At 45.0% G+C, this 18,481-nt stretch overlaps 1 protein-coding gene across 1 annotated transcript in view; it reads left to right on the top strand.

Annotated features, from left to right (window-relative positions):
- LOC146207965 (uncharacterized) overlaps window positions 1-9,635 on the top strand; it is a 33,870-nt gene extending 24,235 nt beyond the window's left edge. The window contains exons 3-6 of the mRNA XM_084577868.1: window positions 3,021-3,175; window positions 5,128-5,204; window positions 6,641-6,721; window positions 9,443-9,635. Coding sequence (XP_084433994.1) covers window positions 3,021-3,175; window positions 5,128-5,204; window positions 6,641-6,721; window positions 9,443-9,588 — 459 coding nt within the window. The 3' untranslated portion in view covers window positions 9,589-9,635. The remainder of the gene's footprint in view (window positions 1-3,020; window positions 3,176-5,127; window positions 5,205-6,640; window positions 6,722-9,442) is intronic.
- Window positions 9,636-18,481: the final 8,846 nt, after the last annotated feature.

Genomic DNA, 18,481 nt, shown 5'->3' with positions numbered 1-18,481 from the left:
TCGCATTAACGGTTTTGCGTTAGTCCTTATAGTTTTTATTATTTATCATTGTGCCCCAAGTCGTCACTTGTATATTTTTTTCGCCGCTTTAAGATAATCGACCTCACTTCCGGTTCATCGTACCTGGCTCTCACACTATGCCACGTTTTCACGAGGCAGAGTGCGACACCAAACACTCGTCGCCAGCTTTCGCCTGCCGGTAGCAGAGACCCCCAAATTTCCCGTTCGTTTTTGTACTTTGTTTTTTTTTTTGAACACTTTTCCGTGATGCCAGTGATGGATATATAAGCGCAGCAGCGTAACGAACTGTGAGCATAAGAGCGAGGACCTTTCAACACACCCTTCCTTGAAAAGTAAGGTAATTCTTGGTTTAAGTCAGGCCGCTCGCCACGTCAGCAATGGGCCTCCGATTTTTCGTTCTGCGCTGGATCTGCGTGGTAGCGTTCGCGCTCGCTGCAGAAGCTTGGCAAGAACCTTCGAGTCTGGCGCCTTACCAGGACGTCTCCAAGGTGAGAAACATCGTGCAACATTTGAGGGCTGAAAAGCGAAGCTTAATAGCATTGACGAAACAGGATACACACACGTGACTCTAAAGCACCAAAAGCCTTTGCGATCGAGTCATAAGAATACGGCTCCGTCGGAATTTACTATAGTGAGCTTGAGCCGAAGTTCATTATAAATGGCCATAGCTTCGTATACTGCTCCTACAGACAGATTTGAAATGTATTTAGGGTTGTTAGATTTGCTTTAAGGTTTAGAGCAAATGCTGCTATTTCGACAGCATATGTGTCACCATTCGTGACTGATCGCGATCGGCTTCAACTCCTCGTATATTCGACAGCGAACAGCTTTCCCCTTAACAAGCGATTCTTAAGCTTAGATCATCTCGTTCAGTTTTAGGGAGTACTCCCATGTGTAGTTTGCTTGATCAGGAATTGAAAATAAGAAGGGTGCGTTCCTTTTAGTGAGCGAATCTTCACTTAGAAGCCCATTTGAGAGCCGTGTAAAAGCGACTAGCTTATATCCTTGATTACTGCTTACTGCGAAAGAAAATTGAATCGTCGTGTCCATGTACCGTGCTCTTTGCTGGGCATGCCAAATAAAGGCCCGTCGCTAATTGTTACCGGATTCAGGTCGGAAGCACAGTTCTAGCAACCAGTAGCAAGCCCTAGATCTCCTAAACGTATTGCCTGTTAAATGTTCGTCTTCTCTGCTTATTCAAAATTGGCAAACTCGCGAATACCACAGCCACGTATATCCCGGACGTATAATGCTTTTCAAAGTAACCTCATTCAACTTGTGTGGTATTGTAAAACTATGTGGATCATCTCTGTAATGCAGCTTTGATACTTGACATACCCAGACGTTTTGCACATTTGCTTGGAAAAAGCTTTGAATGTAAATGTTCTACATATTGCATAGCTCCACGACAAGAATCAATATATATAAATATATATATATATATATATATATATATATATATATATATACACGTTGTTTTGCCTTCTACTTTGTGTTTATTTATCTTTCCCCTGAACATATTACATTACTAATTTATGTGATTATCAAGTAAAAATTAAAAAAGGGCAAAGTACACGCGCACGCACGCACGCACACACACACGCACACGCGCGTACACACACACACACACACACACACACACACACACACACACACACACACACACACACACACACACACACACACACACACACACACACACACACACACACACACACACACACACACACACACACACACACACACACACACACACACACACACACACACACACACACACACACACACACACACACACACACACACACACACACACACACACACATACATAGTTCTTTCTTTTGTATCGAAGCCTGCCTTATTTTTTGTGAGCGGAGGACAAACATCAATGACAAAATTCTGCTATGCCTCGGAAAGGTTAACCATTTCTATCACTATGTTTTTAAAAGTATCTAAAGTGATCCTACATTTGCTTCAAAATTAACATGCGTTCATATTCCTGGACATAAACTTGAATAATGCCGTGCACTTGGATCCTATGGTCCATATCAACTGGTTTGTTGTTCTCACGTTCTTGTCGCCACTGCAAATTGACGATACGTTCTAAACTAGTGCTGGAGCGGTGAATGCAGTGGCGACTGTTGGTACAACTAAATCACACTACAAGCTGCTTGAAGTTTTCGCGGGCACGTTTTGTGCAGAGGTTCGCCTATAGATTGCATGAATGTTGCCACCGTGAGAAGCGAACAGCTTCAAGAATGTGGCATTACGGAAGGCAGAAAACAAACGTTTCATCGGTCTTAGCACGTTCAGGGAATTGACGTTTTCCCGCCTTCTTTTCCGTCATGCTCGGATAGCAGCCGCTGAGCGGGCTTGCACAGGTATTTATGCTAGGCATGTATACATAGGAGTCGAGTATTCATAAGGTGCACAACACTGTGCGCCAAGTTCGAATCCGAAACAAGTTTGAATTTATCGAGGCGACCGACAGAACGACAGCGAGTTTTGCTAGTTCCATTAGTGAGAAGCTCCCAAAATTGCGTCATGGCTAACACCAGTTGAGGACTTGTTTCGTGCTGTTATTTCGACTGAACTCGTTAATGATTTGCCGCCTGTCGTTTCGCGACTCCTTCAGCGGACCTTTCTTGGATGCCTATATTGTTATCGTACAGGATGATCTGAATCTGAGCTAGTTGGTTCATGATAGTGTGTAACTACATCCTAACAGTAAAAACACACAAAAGAGAAGACAATGCTAGTTCAGCCTCGTGTCGTCTTGTCTTCTCTTTTGTGCGTTTTTACTGTTGGGCTGTAGTTACACACTAGTTATCGTAACCGGGATGTACGTTTCGATATTTTCAAATACGAACAGAAGGCCTCTTATAAATGACCTTTAGAACTACTTCTATTTGCCCTTCGCCACTATTTAACGTTGAAATCGGTGCATTTTATGCTCTACATGATACCATATCTGGTCTTCTCCGTACCGCGACTCTCAGTGCGGTTGGGAGGGCAGTCCGTGGTACGTGCTCTACCGCAGTGTGGAAGGAAGCCAGTTCGGCAAGGACGCCCGCTGTATCAACGGTCTCCAGGTGACGCCGCTCGTCAACGACACCGCCCGCATCCGTTTCCGGTACACGCCCGATGGAGAAAAGTGCGTGGCTTTGCTGAATTCACTTCGCTTTTGCCCGTCTCTTCGCCTCCGTTTTGCATCTGGAACGAATGCGCATGATACAATTTCTCACAAGTCAGCAAGTAGTTAGTGGCCAGAGCTGGTGAAGAACTTCGATACAAAAATGGTACACTTGAACTAACTGGATATAACGGGTCGCGAAAGAATTAAGGATTGCGCTACTGCATGTAAAAGATCTAAAGATCTGCATGTTGTGTACTTGATCATCAGCACATCTGAATTGCACCCACTAAAAATCAGAATTAACGCTGTGCCCTGCGCTAGTGTAGGAGTATATTTTATTACATCGTGAAGCAGCTAATTGGCCAATACGACTGTTCACTGTTAACACCAAACTTGTACGACACTGCAATCACACCACATTCTTGTTCCAAGAAGACTTAGCGTTGATATGTTGGGATGCGCTGTCGCTAGCCGACAGCGAGTGTCTGTGGTGGGGGTCGCTATCTTGTTTCTTTGCAGAGACGCGACAAACGATTACGCACGTACACAAACGATTTTAGAATTCAATAAAACGGTTCGGTGTTCAATCGTTTCTGTAGATATTAATTATCTTGAATCAACCTTATTCACAAATTATGCACTAACAGGTTGTACAGTCGAGCGCAATTTGAAGGTTATCGCGCGAGCGTCGACTGGAAACATGAACAGCGCCATGGCCCAGAATTCTCTGCCGAGGCGAGGGAGGTATCAGGCCAGCTTCCCTCACTTTTTTGCAGTTCCTTCAGCAGCCGTCACTCCCTGCTGGGCTATCAGTTTCTTTCTTTCTTTTTTTTTTTTTGGTTCTGCGAACAGGCAGTGATCGTAGTGCGCACGAGGTATCCTTTGGTATTATCTGAAATTGGACACTTCATCGCAATAAATGGGAAGCTTAGAATACAGAGTAAGGGCGGTGAGTTTGTCGCGTGGGTGACTGTTGTTGTTTGGAACAGCGAACGAAGGAGAGAAGAGTGCGAAATCATGATTTTTCCTGTTCCGAACCCGGCCGCCAGGTGCCTGGAGTACTAGGCTGGTCGACGCTCGCGCGATAACCTTCAAATCGCGCTCGACTGTACAAGGAAACTTCATCTGAATAACCTCTAGGCCTACCAACACATCTTTCGGTGGTCAAATTGCTCTCATTTGATAGGGCCCTTTGTCAAATAACGTGTTTCCCAGAGCCAGGCACCAAATTTGAGTAAACAGGTCTGCGTGCCGTTCTAGTGAGAAAGAGGCGTACCTATACGGACGAAGAAGCTCGTCGACGACCCCGTTGTTAAGCGTCACGCGCGCAAGGTGACGAATTCTTCGTTCAAATGCATCGCTCGTTTCTGTATGCCAGGCGGACCACGTGAGCATGCGAGCTTCGTGATAACTTCACGATTTCCATAGGGGCTAAAGCAGCCTCAAGCCAATGTGAAGTGAAATTTGGTTTCCTCGCAAGTAAACAAACAAAATGTAATTTGAATAAAAGCCAAGAAGGCCGCAAATGAGGCATGGCCTTACATAACCTACGGAGAAGGGACTTGGGAGATTTGAAAATGGTTTAGCTCAAATTAAGAACAACGCAATGAGCCATGAAAAGGAAAATGCTAGATGTCGAGCGATGAAGGGGAGCAGAGTGGATTTGGGAATAACTTCAAGAAAACGAAGTATGAAGTCGAAATAAAGAATATTAAATTGGCTTGGACAGGTATGTAATATGACGAAAAATAACCAAACTAACCAAAAATAAATAACCAAGAGAAGACAAGCATAGCAAGGGGAGGCAGGTATAATTAGGTTAGTACTAGAAAGTTTGCTGGTGTAGAGTGGCCGAAGCGGTGTCAGGACTGGGTTAATTGGCGAGGTGTGGATTGTGCCTTTCCTGAAGTATTTGAAGCCGCAGAGTGTTCTCATTTTTACGATTAGTAAACATGAATCGCATTTTTCAGGTATGCATCGTTTCATGTAAGGTCGTCCCTCCCAGGAGGTCCGAAGAACATTCTAGAACTGAAGCTAGAAGAAGAAGGTACGTGATTTCTGTTCAAGTTACCGTGTTTGGAAATGCTAGCCGAATCCAATTGTATTACTGCGACAGCTTTCCCCCCAAAATCCGCCGCCGACGTTGCCGGCGTAGACATTGTGGGATACATATTTAGTCGCAGGCATTTAAATCTTATTTAACTGCGGTATGGCGAACGCTTTTCGTGCGACTATCTGCACTCATGTGACCCTTTTTCACTCATTTCCATATTTTTATTTCCGTGTTTTCTTTTTCTCTATTTTCTTGTTATTTTTTCCATTTTTACTCTTTCTACTTGCCTTGTTGTGATTGTTTTCCTCATTTTCACAGTCTTTTTCTATTTTATTACCTTTTTCCTCTTTTACTCTTGACTGACTGTTTTCGACGTTGTAACGCAATGACGCGGCCTGACATTATAGCTCTGCAACGTTTTTACACGTTTTTTTTTTTGCATAATTTTGACGTTTTTGCACTCCTAGGCCACCACCTAGGCACGCACGTAAGGCATTGATGCCAGATAGTCTTTCATATAATGTGGCGAACTACGACTGCATCGCAGTGAGCTTGGGTAAAATTATGGGGGATACTTAAAATCCACATTTAAGTGTCGTGTACTACCCAACATATTAAGCTCCGTTTTTAAACCAAGCCGTGGGAACGTGCCTGCTTGCCCTATAGGGCTAAAGGGAATGCAATGGTCCTGGCAGGCTGATTTTGATATCACTCTCTCATATGAAAAGAGAGCCCCGAATTTGCAGCTCCTACCAAATCGAACATCAGGGAGCCCTAAATGTAGTCCCTATGCTGCCATGTCAGCTGCCAGTTACCCCCCGCCACTGCCATGCTCGTTATCTTTCGTTCACAAGGTCAAAGCGCTCACACCAGATTTTAGGTGAACGTTGTCTTTAACCCAATCGCGTTTTATAAAATAGATGTGCGAAATTAGAATATCACTGATTTGTTCATATTCAATTAATGAGTGTTTTCATATGTCAGTTGGGAAGATGTATCAATTTGTATATAATTTTCAAGTACTTTGTTTTAACAATAGCGGCCACGCATGAAATTTTTAAACTTGTATTGCATTCCTAGTTTTTTTTTTCTTTCTTCTATATTGTGTTCGCCGGTTTTTCCTCTCTTGACTGCGTTTGTTGTACCATAATATCGTTCATAAGTTTATACACCCATCCATAGGAGGTCCCGATACAGCCTTGAGCTCTGGGACCTCCTTCTGTATTATTTATGGAATACCTGTTTTCATAAATAAACAAACTTCTTCTGGGCGAGTAACAAAGTGCATGTACTACGTGAGCGACTATCGGCAAAAGCAGCCGGAAAACGGGAGGCATTAATGATTTCGCTTCATTGCCCTAAATACGGATCTTACGTGTTCCCGCAATTTTTTCAAGCTGCATGATTGTCTTCACACTTTCACTGCGCAGGTTCCATGACTGTGCCGTTTGATGTGCTTTACTCGGAGTGCGGAACTTGCCAGGTTATCAAGTATGACACACCCGACCGCCGTGAGTGTCTTGTGCTGAGAGTCGGCTGTTTATCAGACGATCATATTGTTATGATCTCATCACTCGATCGTTATAATCTGACAGTTCAACATAAAATATGTGACAAAAGCCTTGCCCGTTTATCTACAAACGTTCTTCTTTCGTGCCTTCTTCGTTCAGCCTATACCATGAAATTTTCTTATCTCTCGTCCCCACCTTAATTGCAGTCGCCTTTTGCTTTTTGATTTTTTTTATTCTATTAGCATAATAGATTGACATTTTTCTGAACTAAGATGAAATGTCGAGGGTTGGATCGTATTAATATTTAACAAAAAATGCGAGAAAGAACAATAGAAAGTAATACAGCACTTATTTAAATAACTGTGACAGCCGACGAATTCCTATCAGCTATGGACGTGCACTTCTCGAGACAACAACTAAAGAATTAAAATCGCTACCACGGCTCACGGTTGTAAGGCATGATATCGTGTTTACACAACGCGCCATCTCACCAATATAAAAGCAGGTGTTTGTGTACACGACGAGGGCTTTTTATTTCTCTTTAGCAGTCATTTCGCTACACACACCCTAAGCAGGTTTATACCTTTCCTTCTTTTCTGAAGGCACACATTTAATTTACATCTAATTAATTAGTACTATGTTGACTGGCATATATTGTTACACTATAAGGAAGAATGACGCCGCATAAACATTACTGTGCGCATAACGATACTGAATATTTAGGCCTCCGCACTATTCTTAAATTGGTAAGCATATTTATAACGTATTCTTTAAAAATACTAAATTCCCTTTTTTTCAAGTGTTCTATAGAACACTTTCAAGAATTTCTAAACTAAGCAGTCCGGAATAGCAAAAACAAAAGTATTTTTAGGAATGAACGCATGGCCACCTCAGGTGGAATATATTGAAAAAATATTCGAATCACATATCTAATTAAGACCGAATAACGGCTTTATAATTAAGCCTTTTCGATGCGGGCTGTCGATGAAATGTTCGGAGCCGTGGACAAAGTGATGCCATATCAGTGTTTGAAGAGCAGAAATTTTTAATTTTCAAAGTCCTGTAGTGCGAAGAAATACAGCGCTTTTTACTTACAAAAACGAACCTTAGAGGATTAGACGTGCAAGACGCTCGGTGGTAACGAAACGTCCGCTGCTAAGATATTTCGTGAACTACGGCGTTCAAGTGCAAAATCAGGCACCATTGTGACACGTCAAGTGTACTGTATTGCTTCATCACTTGGTGCAAAGAAATACAAAGTATTCACCACCTTCGCGATTATTATTCTTCGGAGCCATGTAGGGAAATGAAGTGCATTAGGTGGCGCTGTACAGCTGGCAGTTCGAATTTGGCGCCGTAGTCGCAACATCAAGTAAATAGCGGATGTAACGTTCCTACCGAACTTCCATCGTGTCAGGTGCGCTCAGTGGCATTTATGCAAACAACAACAACAACAACAACAACAACAACAACAACAACAACAACAACAACAACAACAACAACAACAACAACAACAACAACAACAACAACAACAACAACAACAACAACAACAACAACAACAACAACAACAACAACAACAACAACAACAACAACAACAACAACAACAACAACAACAACAAAATCGCCTGATTCCGCAGTGCTGTCGGGCTTTAAAAGTTGTTTTTTTCCTCTGACAAACAGATTACGTTTGTCTTGTTCACGGCTTCGAACTGCTTGTTTATTGTAACCACGCATGCAAAAGCGCTGGCTAAACAGTTTAGTGCATTTTAGTTAGTAAGCCACGTAATAAATGGTTTTATGCACTAAACTGCATCCGCCGGGCCCGAGGGTTCGTTCTTGAAAATATTTCTTTCCTGTTTAAAACTCCAGATATTCGAGAATTTTAGTGTTCTCCCAAACACCCGATACGCGACAAGTATACAGATGACGCAATAGTGCGCGAAGTTGATTCGAAAGATATGCGAACCTGACTTCTTAATTGTTGAACTGTAAATGAGAGGAGGGCCATGAACAGTTTTCTCTATATTTGCTAACCAAATAATTTCTACGGCAACTGGGAACAGTTTAGTTTCAGGCCTCTTATGGTGTCTTCTTTCTGCAATGATGTGCAGGTGCGAGGTTTCAGCTTGATTATATCACGTCAACTTGCCCATCAGTTTGTGTTTTTGAGTTTATTCCGCATCAGTTGGTTCTTAATGCACGCGGTTTCCATTTTATTGCAATCTTATACCAGTATATTTTCTGGCCATCTATATTAAGATGTTACTTTCCTACCGTGTCGCCTACGGCCCATTCGCATGACTTTTCAGCAAGAACGAGCAAACTTGCATCAGCATACTGAAACAGCCGTGACGAAAACGAGAGTTGAATGACACTGAGTGGATTGCTATGGATTGCAAATAAAGTGAGGCCTCAATAGAGCCTTGCGGCACTGCATAATTGACTCGTAGCGCATTATGTGTTGTGCTTATTCCTAACTGTAAAAGAATCTCTGGTCAAATTTACTAGTCTCCTAAAATATCTTTGTACTCACCTTTTCCACGAGAATCATCTGGTCAAAAGTATAGTGAAGGCTGCCGGCATGGCCAGAAATAGTGCTAATGCAGTTTCTTTACAATCACTAGTGTTACCAACATGATTGAAGCCTCCTAGAACCATGCAGTGATTTACTTATGGTGTGCGGTTCCCACTTTTTGCAAGTATTTTTATGTGCATTTTCAGGCCGCATCTGCATGCAGTATATCCCAGCCGAGGCCTTCGACAAGGATCTCACGCACTGCCATTTTATCTACAACCTGGAATGCGGCCACCTACCTAAGTATCACATTTCGGACAAAAGTTGCCTCTCACAGGTATTTAGTGGATGACCTTGAGCATTGGCACGATTACGAAGCAGTGTAAGCTACCAGTCAATAAAATGGTGATACTAGCAGCCAGTGTACTTACTCCATTGATTCATATCGGGAGGTGTTACATTTCTACATCATCGAATGAGTGTCATATTCTTAATCACCTTCTGTAGTCAGTTCTCCAATTGTCAATACAGCGAAGGGAAAAGAAATATTGTCACAACCAAACGACAAATACTTTTTTTACCGGCTAATCGAAGTATGGGATTAAATACTAGCGAATACCTGGCAATGTCGTATGGCTAAGTTAATTTTGTCAAAGGAAAGTTCACATTTAATTTGACATCAGCACCCAATGTGTGATGTCCCGGCTATAGACCTCTTTTCGAGGTAGGTAGCAGAAATCACACACGAAATAGGGCCAGTAACAGATTTATTCAGAGCTGGATACCCCCGCTCACCCGACGGTCTTGAAGTGGTGATCCGGTGCTTGAGGTGGGAGATGATGACCATAGCTGCAGGCAGCGTTGATGATTACGGTTTACACGGCGAGCTCGATATACGCGTCGGCAGGAATAGCGAGCCGTCTTCATATTTTCAGGCAGTCGTCCCTCGGAAGACGAGGCGGGGTCAACCTGCCCTAGCGCGTCTCTCGTTCCTCTCTGCCCCGCCGTCCTGCCGCTTTCTTTGTCACCTCGGGTCCTTTCTTCCCGTTCTCAGAACCCTCGCAATCCTCGCAACACCGTCCATGTAGTCGTCATTAGCCCGTCATGCCCGCATTCCAGCGTGTCGTTTAGCGACCCTTCTTCGCATGCGGTTTTCGGACAAAAAAAAAGCGACACGAGCAGGCAAAATTGTGGAGAGGTCGGTGGCTCTCGGATCCCCGCGCTTCCAGGACACAAAGTTCCGGCATTGGCAATTAGTCATCACAAATGCAAGGCGTTCGCTTCATTTTTGGCGTGTGACGTCAATAACATTGATCTCGTCGAAAATGGTCAACCAGAGGCTGCACGAGAACAGTAATTTTACAGCAAGGGATGGCTCCTTGTGCATCGTTATATGTTCGCAGTCATCAGACGTCCGTGGTGGTTGCTTGTCGCTGTGCATTTAGGAAACGTTATAGCAGCCGACCCGTGTACGCAATGCCTCATAAACTCGAGCGTAACTGAATATTGATAGAACTGTATTATTATACTAATACACAAACAAGGGGATGGGAAGAACTAGGAAAATTATCGGCCGTGCAGCTTACAATCAGTTGCTTACTAATTATTTACTAGATACTCGCTGAAAGAATTAGGGAGACCTTATATTTCCCTCAACCGCGCGGCCTTGCTAGCTTCTGGAATGGCAACTCAAAGATAAATATACACCTTCGTACAGCCTTTAGAGAAGTGCGCGGAATATTGCGAACACTTATATCCCCATTATCACAATTACCATTAGCTGGACCGTACCAAGTGCAGGGCGAAGGTCTCTCCCATTCTTAACTCTGCGAATTTATTACCCTGCGAAATTAACCCAACATACAACAGTTGCATCCTACCTGTACTCACCTATGGGGTTGAAACGTGGAGGCTAACCAAGAGGGTTCTGCTTAAGTTGAGGCCAACGCAGAGGGCTATGGAACGAAAAATGGTAGGGGTAACATTAAGAGATAGGAAGTGTGCAGAGTGGGTCAAAGAAATAACTCAAGTTACTGACATTCTAGTGGAAATCAAGAAGAAGAAATGGGCATGGGCAGGACATGTAGTGCGAAGAGAGGATAACCGCTGGTCGCTTAGGGTAGCAAACTGGATTCCAAGGGAAGGAAAGCGTAAGGGGGCGGCAGAAAATTAGGTGAACGGATGAGGTTAAGAAGTTCGCAGGGGTCAAGTGGATGCAGCTAGCACAGAACCGGGTTAATTGGAGAAATATGGGAGAGACTGCCCTGATGTGGGTATAGTCAGGCTGCTGCTGCTGCTGCTGCTGCTGCTGCTGCTGATGATGATGATGAAATTAACCCTGCGAATTTATTAACCTCATCTGCCCACCTGACTTTCTGTCGCATTCTGCAACGCTTTCCTTGCCTTGGTATCTAATTCGTTACCCTTTACGAGCATCGGTTCACTATATGCCTCATATAAATCCATCGTAAATTACCATAAATCATCTGACTCACTCGAAATCTTAGCATTCATGTTGTAATGGAAGAATCAGGATGTTGAGCAGCCGCATGCAAAAGCGCTCTAATATGTAAATAGTTCCTCTGCAGCCTCCGTACAACTACACAGAGAAAATAACAAAATCTCAATATGCAAGGTCAAGGGACACGTCATCTCCAATATTACTCATCGCACGTTTAGACGACGTATTAGAAAATCTGGACTAAGAAGATTTGGGGATAATAGTTAATCGAGACTACATTCATACTGTTTCACTGACTAACGACATTTTTTTGGCACGCGCCTTAATGAAAGGATTGCAAAGATGGATAAATAATCTGAACAGGGTTGGGCACAAGCATTAGTACGCAAAAACCCGAAGTGCAGTTAAACAGTGTGTGAGGCGAGCACTAGTTTACGGAGTATATCTGCTCAGAGCAGATAGCGATCACAGATCTCAACCACGATAATAAAGCAAATTTAGGACTCTCAATATTCTCTTCAATGAAGACGCTGTAGCGCCTTTAATACCGCCTTTCATTCGGAAATTTTTTTTGGCAGTAGAAAAAAACGCACAGAATTTGGCAAACTGTTAAACGTCTTTAGTTGGTTTGAGTTCGGGGAAAACGAAGGCACAGTATTTGTCTCACTTGTCGGAGACACCCAATTGGAATTGGAATACAATTGGAAGTACATATCGAATCGCTATGTCTCCAACTTACTAGAATATGGATGCTAAAAGGGAAGCAAAATGGCGTGAAGTCACTCTTAATGCTGCACACACATACAAAAAAAAAGGAAAAAAAGAACGTTTGCGTCACAATTTTTGTACAAAATCTCGTGCCTATTTTTTTCCGAGACGTTATTCTCAACTATGAGTTACTACGATGGCGATGCCTTTTCGAGGGAACAAGCCTTTTGGGTTATCGCGTAATAAGGAAATGAGATTGCAATAGAGTGTGCTTAGCAGGTACTCTCAGGATAGCAATGGCAGTTTAGCAGTGCACTGCAAAACAAGAGGTTGAACATTGACGGGCACTAAAGCTCCACCTTTAACGGTATGGCACGATAGCGTTAATGGCCATTCTCAGCGGGCCCTACAGTCATGTACTTGCTTAATCGCCAACCGCTTAATTATTATACGCCTCTCTTATTTCGGACATATTCATTAGCACGCCTTTGTAAGCTACCCAGCGATGTGGAAGACCACCTATAGCATAGACACCTATAAAACACCACTCGAGTCCCATCTCTTCCTCTTATCGGAAAGGAGGAGCCTGAGATGACAGCACTTGTCATCTAATGTGGTGTCGTGATATAACACAACCCACCAACCAATCAGTGTCCGCTAATGTTACCTGCCAACCGCCAGCTGTCGGAGCCATGTTGGGAGTTTTTCGCCTACAACGCCGACGACTCTGACGACACCGAAAAAGTCGGCTTTTCTACAGAACGAGCCTTTTACTCTGCTGTTTTAATTATATCGTTAATAAAGGCTTGTTGGCAGGTGCCATGGTTGAGCGGTGATTGTCTGCGGACTGAGCGACATCAAAAAAAGAAAAAAAAAAAGCAAAGGGCCTATAGTCGACTGGATTTGTGGCAGATGACATAGCCAAGCCCTGATTCGTAGCCCAGTTCGTGAAGCTACACGACGTGGTCGAGTTTGCAGGTGCGCTGGCAGTTGAGAGATGGACTGGACACGTGACATGGTCGAGACCGGTGATGGTAGGTTCGATCCATAGCTTCGCATAAGGGATGAAATATTAAAAAAAAAATATATAGACAAATTGGCTGAACAAGCAACAACAATCGGCTTGAGCCGGCAATTGAATTCCTCCTTCTGCGCTCTCGCTCCAGGGCAGGTTTGTTATGGTGAACGTAGTTCGATTCGGCAATACCGGAAATTGATCTGCTCTCTCTGCGCTGTGTGATTACACTCTCCCTGCTGTGAGTCTTTTGGCGCCCGACGTATCTGTTATGTTTCGTACTAAAACGATATGCGCAATGATGGGGAGAGGGCACACCCAGCAGACGACGAGGTGTTGGCCGCCGTTCGCCCATGAATAATAAAATTGATGGACCATTGAGGTGCAGTTCACTTTGCCGTCACCGCGTGTCCTTGGGTGGCGGCTGGCTTTTGGCGAAATGGAGCTACAACGGGCTGTGATACAACTTTGTTCGGCCTTCCATAACAGCCGATCATGGCTCTGAAATATTGCATATATGGTAGTAAGTTTAGTAACCGTTGCAAAGACACATGGCAACAACTGGAACCTGTTGGTCGGTCTTCCCGGGAGAGACTCCCAAATTCGGCAGAGCCGATGGTGCAGAGCACCTACCTAAGACCCGATCCAACCAAGAACACCCAACGAACCTTCGGCAACTTCAGTTTACACCTCGGGTTCACACCCCTTGGCCCGAGCTATCCAATCAATCACTGGCCATAAGCGGCTTGATTGGGCCAAGAAAATTCACCCTCGCCCCGTGCCCGGTCACCGCTGTCTCCAGCGCTCTTCCGACACTGAAACAGTACAGGCAGGTGACCCATGGAGCTTCTTCTTTTTTTTTCTTTTTTTTTTCTTTTTTTTTCTTTTTTAAGTTTAGGGGAGGTTGACCCTGTGAGCACTCGCGAAGATGTTCGTTCCCACGCATCTGGCACGCACCTGTCTGACCATCCGCGGACGACACCTGTCTCCTTCGCTTCTACACAGGAGTGATTAAGAGACGCTACCGACGCTTTGCGGCGCATTCCTTCGAACGAGATAGGGAGCGGCTCCCGCTTCCCATTCAGGAACTCGAAGGGGATTAACTAAGCAATGCGCCGCCACCTGCGCGCTAGGCGCCGCTTTACTCCCCAGCCTCTTCTTGTCGACTTCCAGTCTACAGGGCAATGTACGCCCCCGCGCGCACCTTGACGATCCCTTACAATGGTCTTAAGGACGCAACATACCCATGTAATTTGTTTATTATTTTATATATTAACATAGTAGGAGCTCCTTTAAGCAATGGGTGGGTCATTCTTCTGTTCTGGCTTAATAGATTTTTCCAGGGCTCAGTGCTGCGAAGATTACGAGAGAGCAGCGCAAGGGTGGTATATATAACAAACAGAAAAAAAAATTAGCTGGTGCTTAGCTTTAGTTAAGCCTGGAAATTGCGAAAGCAATGTCCGCTTGGTTACGCAAAGTGTTTCGCTTGTGGTGGTGCACATTGCTAATCTCCTGTGTACCCACGAAATGAAAGCATATTCTTTAGACGTCTCCAAACTTTATTATTCATTCACAGATTCTTTTTTCTGTAGCCCAATTAACCGCAGCAAGGCCTGCGAGCTCTTGCACCTTGTATGACGTCAATCGCGCCGCCGTTCGCAGGTGGTCGACCGGCCGTGGAGCGCAGCTCTGAAGAGCCGACTTGGTCCCCCATCTCTCGCTCTGGTATGACGTCAGTAGTCACGTGACTGACAGCCGCCGCCGCTCGAACGTGGAGCGTAGCTACGGCGCGCCGAAGAGCCGACTTGCTACCCTGTCTCTCGCTCTGGTATGACGTCAGTTGTCACATGACCGACCACCGACCGGAAGGGTAGGCTCCGGTACGGCGAAAAGGCGAAACCTGGCGTAGTATCGCTTTCGCAATAAAAGTGCAGCACTTGGTTGACTTTCACCTCCACAGCTACTATTTCGATATGTATGTGCACCTTCAGGAAATACAAAAGTCTGAGTTAGTTACCTAAGCAATGAAGCCTTTCTTATAACTTCGCGCGCTCATGTGTCTTGCTTCAACGCAAGATTAGCGTGTTGTAGTGTTTGGTAAATGGTACCAACTTAGGTTGAGTGTCCCTTTAAAGAACGACGACAGAAGGCAATGCACCCTATATTATGGCCAATAAAGGCCATCCGAAGGTGGACGTAGGAGGTCGAAATGAATTGTTTGAAATATTGGGACCGCAATTTGATTGTATAATGATTTAATAACATGGGCTTAATTAACGCTCGTCAGTGCTGCGTATGTTATATCTTAGCGCACCTTTGTGAAATGAAGTTTTGAGGTGTCTGGTATTTTCCGATTGAAGCCTTCAGATGTGTGCAGCAGAAAAATGTGTTTGACACGTAGGCGCTTTTGAGTAAAGATAAAGAATAACATTGTTTACGAATCAACAGCCGAGCTTGCACATAAATAGATCTCCCAATTGGACGCGGTGGCGCTGCAGATTCGTTCACGCTAAAGTCCCTCGATGAGAACTATCCCAGGGGCCTTAATTCACGCAGGCAGCAGGTAGACATTCCGGCCATTATTTGTTGAGGGCTTATTGAAGTTTTGATGCTGCGCCAAGTCTACTTTTAGGGTGGGTCAAGTCGGTTTTGAACGTGGGTCACCTCAATTTTCGAATGGCGCAAAGTCAATTTAGGGTGGTGGGTCAAGTCCACTATTCAAACCGTCTCATATTTATTGAACCTTAAGAAGGCAATGCGATAGTGGTATCCTTGGATTCAATGAGCGCGGATTGAGGTTGATGAAGACGGCGACATGCAATGCACAGTGCGAGAGAGTGGTAGTCCCCCCTAGAGCTCGGCACAGGTTTCACATAAGATTCGGGGTAAGCTAACCATGCTAAGATGTTAAGTAGCGCTAAGACTAAACTAGAGGCTATAAATTATGTACAGTTGAAGTTCGTGTCCAGATCGTAGTCCGGTAGGCATGCGAAAATTCATTAAAGGGCTGTTCAGAAGATCGCTTGTATCCAAGAGCCTGGGCCGAGGTGATAAGAAGGCTGCACATGAATCTAAGGAACCTGCCTGTGTTGTGTTTCTTTCTTCGTGTTTGTATACGTTACGTCGCAGTTCTGGGCTACATACGCGGCCATGGGGGCTCCACAAAACAATCCAATCTGCTTACGACGCGTGGCACGCGTGATCTGAAGACGTGGCTATGAAGGAGTTCCCTCGTGTGTCCTCGCGTTGTAATAAAATTGCAGAGGGTGAGAAGAACGCTCTCGGCAAGGAGTCGAGAGATGGGATCAAGTCCGGTGCTGCTGACTGCACCACTTGCAGACCGCCATCATTTGCCAGAGAGTATGGACCGAGGTGGTTCAGAGCATGGCACATCGTTTGGGTTTCGGCAGTAAAAACAACAAACTACACAGTAGAGGTTCGATTGAATGCTAAAATTAACGTGTGTCACAAGCAAGACAGTTGCTCATGTCGATACGGAATCCACTTAAAACCGGCAACAAGTCATAGACAGAATAGAATCGTTGCTTCGCGCTGTGCTATGGTAAGCGGAAAACTCATATGTAGTCCAGGGTCCAGTATGTTGACGAGAAGTTTCAAAAAAGCCTGCGAAGAGTATAGGCTGTGGGAAATTTTGACATTAAATGGTCACATTGGGAGGCCCACGATAAAAGTATTCAAATCACGCGCCTTTCGTGCGCGCGCATTTCTCAGAGAGAATAATTTTGCAGGTCCTCGGTGTGCAATCACGTAACACATGGGTGACGTAGCCTGTCATGTACACGTGTCTCGTGGTTAAATTGGTTCACAGGAAAGGAAAGGCGCAGTAACTGTCACACTTGCTCTGTGGACACCCGAACCGCGCCGCAAGGGAAGGGAGGAAGGTGGGAGTGAAAGTGGAAAGGGAGAAAGGGGAGCCGTAGTGGAGGGCTACGGAGTAATTTCGACCACCTGGGGATCTTTAACGTGCGCTGACATCGCACAGCACACGTACGCCACTTCGTTTCGCCTCCATCGAAACGCAGCCGCCGCGGTCGGGTTCGAACCCGGGAACTCCGGCACAGTAGTCGGGCGTCTTACCACTGCACCACCCCGGCGGGGCAAGAGTTTCTTTTTCTTGATAGAGGCGCGCTGCTTAGTCAAAGGGCGCGATGGTGGAAAATGTAGAGAGAGCGCCGTTATTGTGCGATCGCTATCTTTTGCTGTCGTTATTTTTCTTCCGGTGGTTTTTCGGGGTGACTGGTATTCAAAGCGACGCAGGGACTCGGAGTCGTGAGTCTACTTCTTCGCAGCGCGCAACAGGGATTGGGTGTTTGGTTTCCTCATTGTAATGGAAACGTGCAAAGGTGCGGACCGTATGCGGGGCCTTGAAAACCTGCGCATGAGTACCTCAGTATATTGATTACCTGCGCATGAGTTATTTGCACGTACGTGCGCCGACAATGTAGTTTTGTATGGCGGAAATCTTCTCAGAGCATGTCAAAGTCAACGTTAGTAATTAAGCTGTGAAATTATACAAGATATGTTGCTTAGCTTATGGTTATACAATTTTCCGTCACAATTTTTTTTTTTCACATAATAGGTGTAACTTAATTAGGGCGCAAAAGCGCCCTGTTGAGCCCTATCTCTAACACGTTGCTCACAGAAGCAGTCAGAACGTTAGTGCCCCCTAAGCTGCTGCGCAGGCCAAATCAGCCCATGCCTCACTGTTAGGAAAAAAAAGGTAGGAAGGAAGAAAGCAAGCGAGCGTACATACTGCTCTCTCTACACCGTCACTGGTTTGAAACCGCGCTGTCTGCGTTGGCTAGCCTGCCCGCCCCACACTGCTAAGCAAAAAAAGAAAAGAAGAAAGCGTGCGTGCTGCTGGGTGCTTTGCTCGCAGGACGGCTGAAAGCCCCCCCCCCCCCCCCCCCCCCCCCCTCCAGCGGGAAGCCGCGTTCCGGTTGCCAAGCTCTATCTTTTATATCCTTCCCGCGGATTGGTCTTCAGAGTTCAGAGAGATCTTGCAGCCACCCTCTTACGCTCTCCAGTAAAGTTAAAGCA

The sequence above is a fragment of the Amblyomma maculatum genome, chromosome 1 (assembly GCF_055883805.1).
Source record: "Amblyomma maculatum isolate TAMU_Amacu chromosome 1, ASM5588380v1, whole genome shotgun sequence".
In the NCBI taxonomy this organism is placed as follows: domain Eukaryota; kingdom Metazoa; phylum Arthropoda; class Arachnida; order Ixodida; family Ixodidae; genus Amblyomma; species Amblyomma maculatum.
The sequence above is the reverse complement of the archived record's forward strand: the minus strand, read 5'-3'. Positions and strand labels throughout refer to the sequence as shown.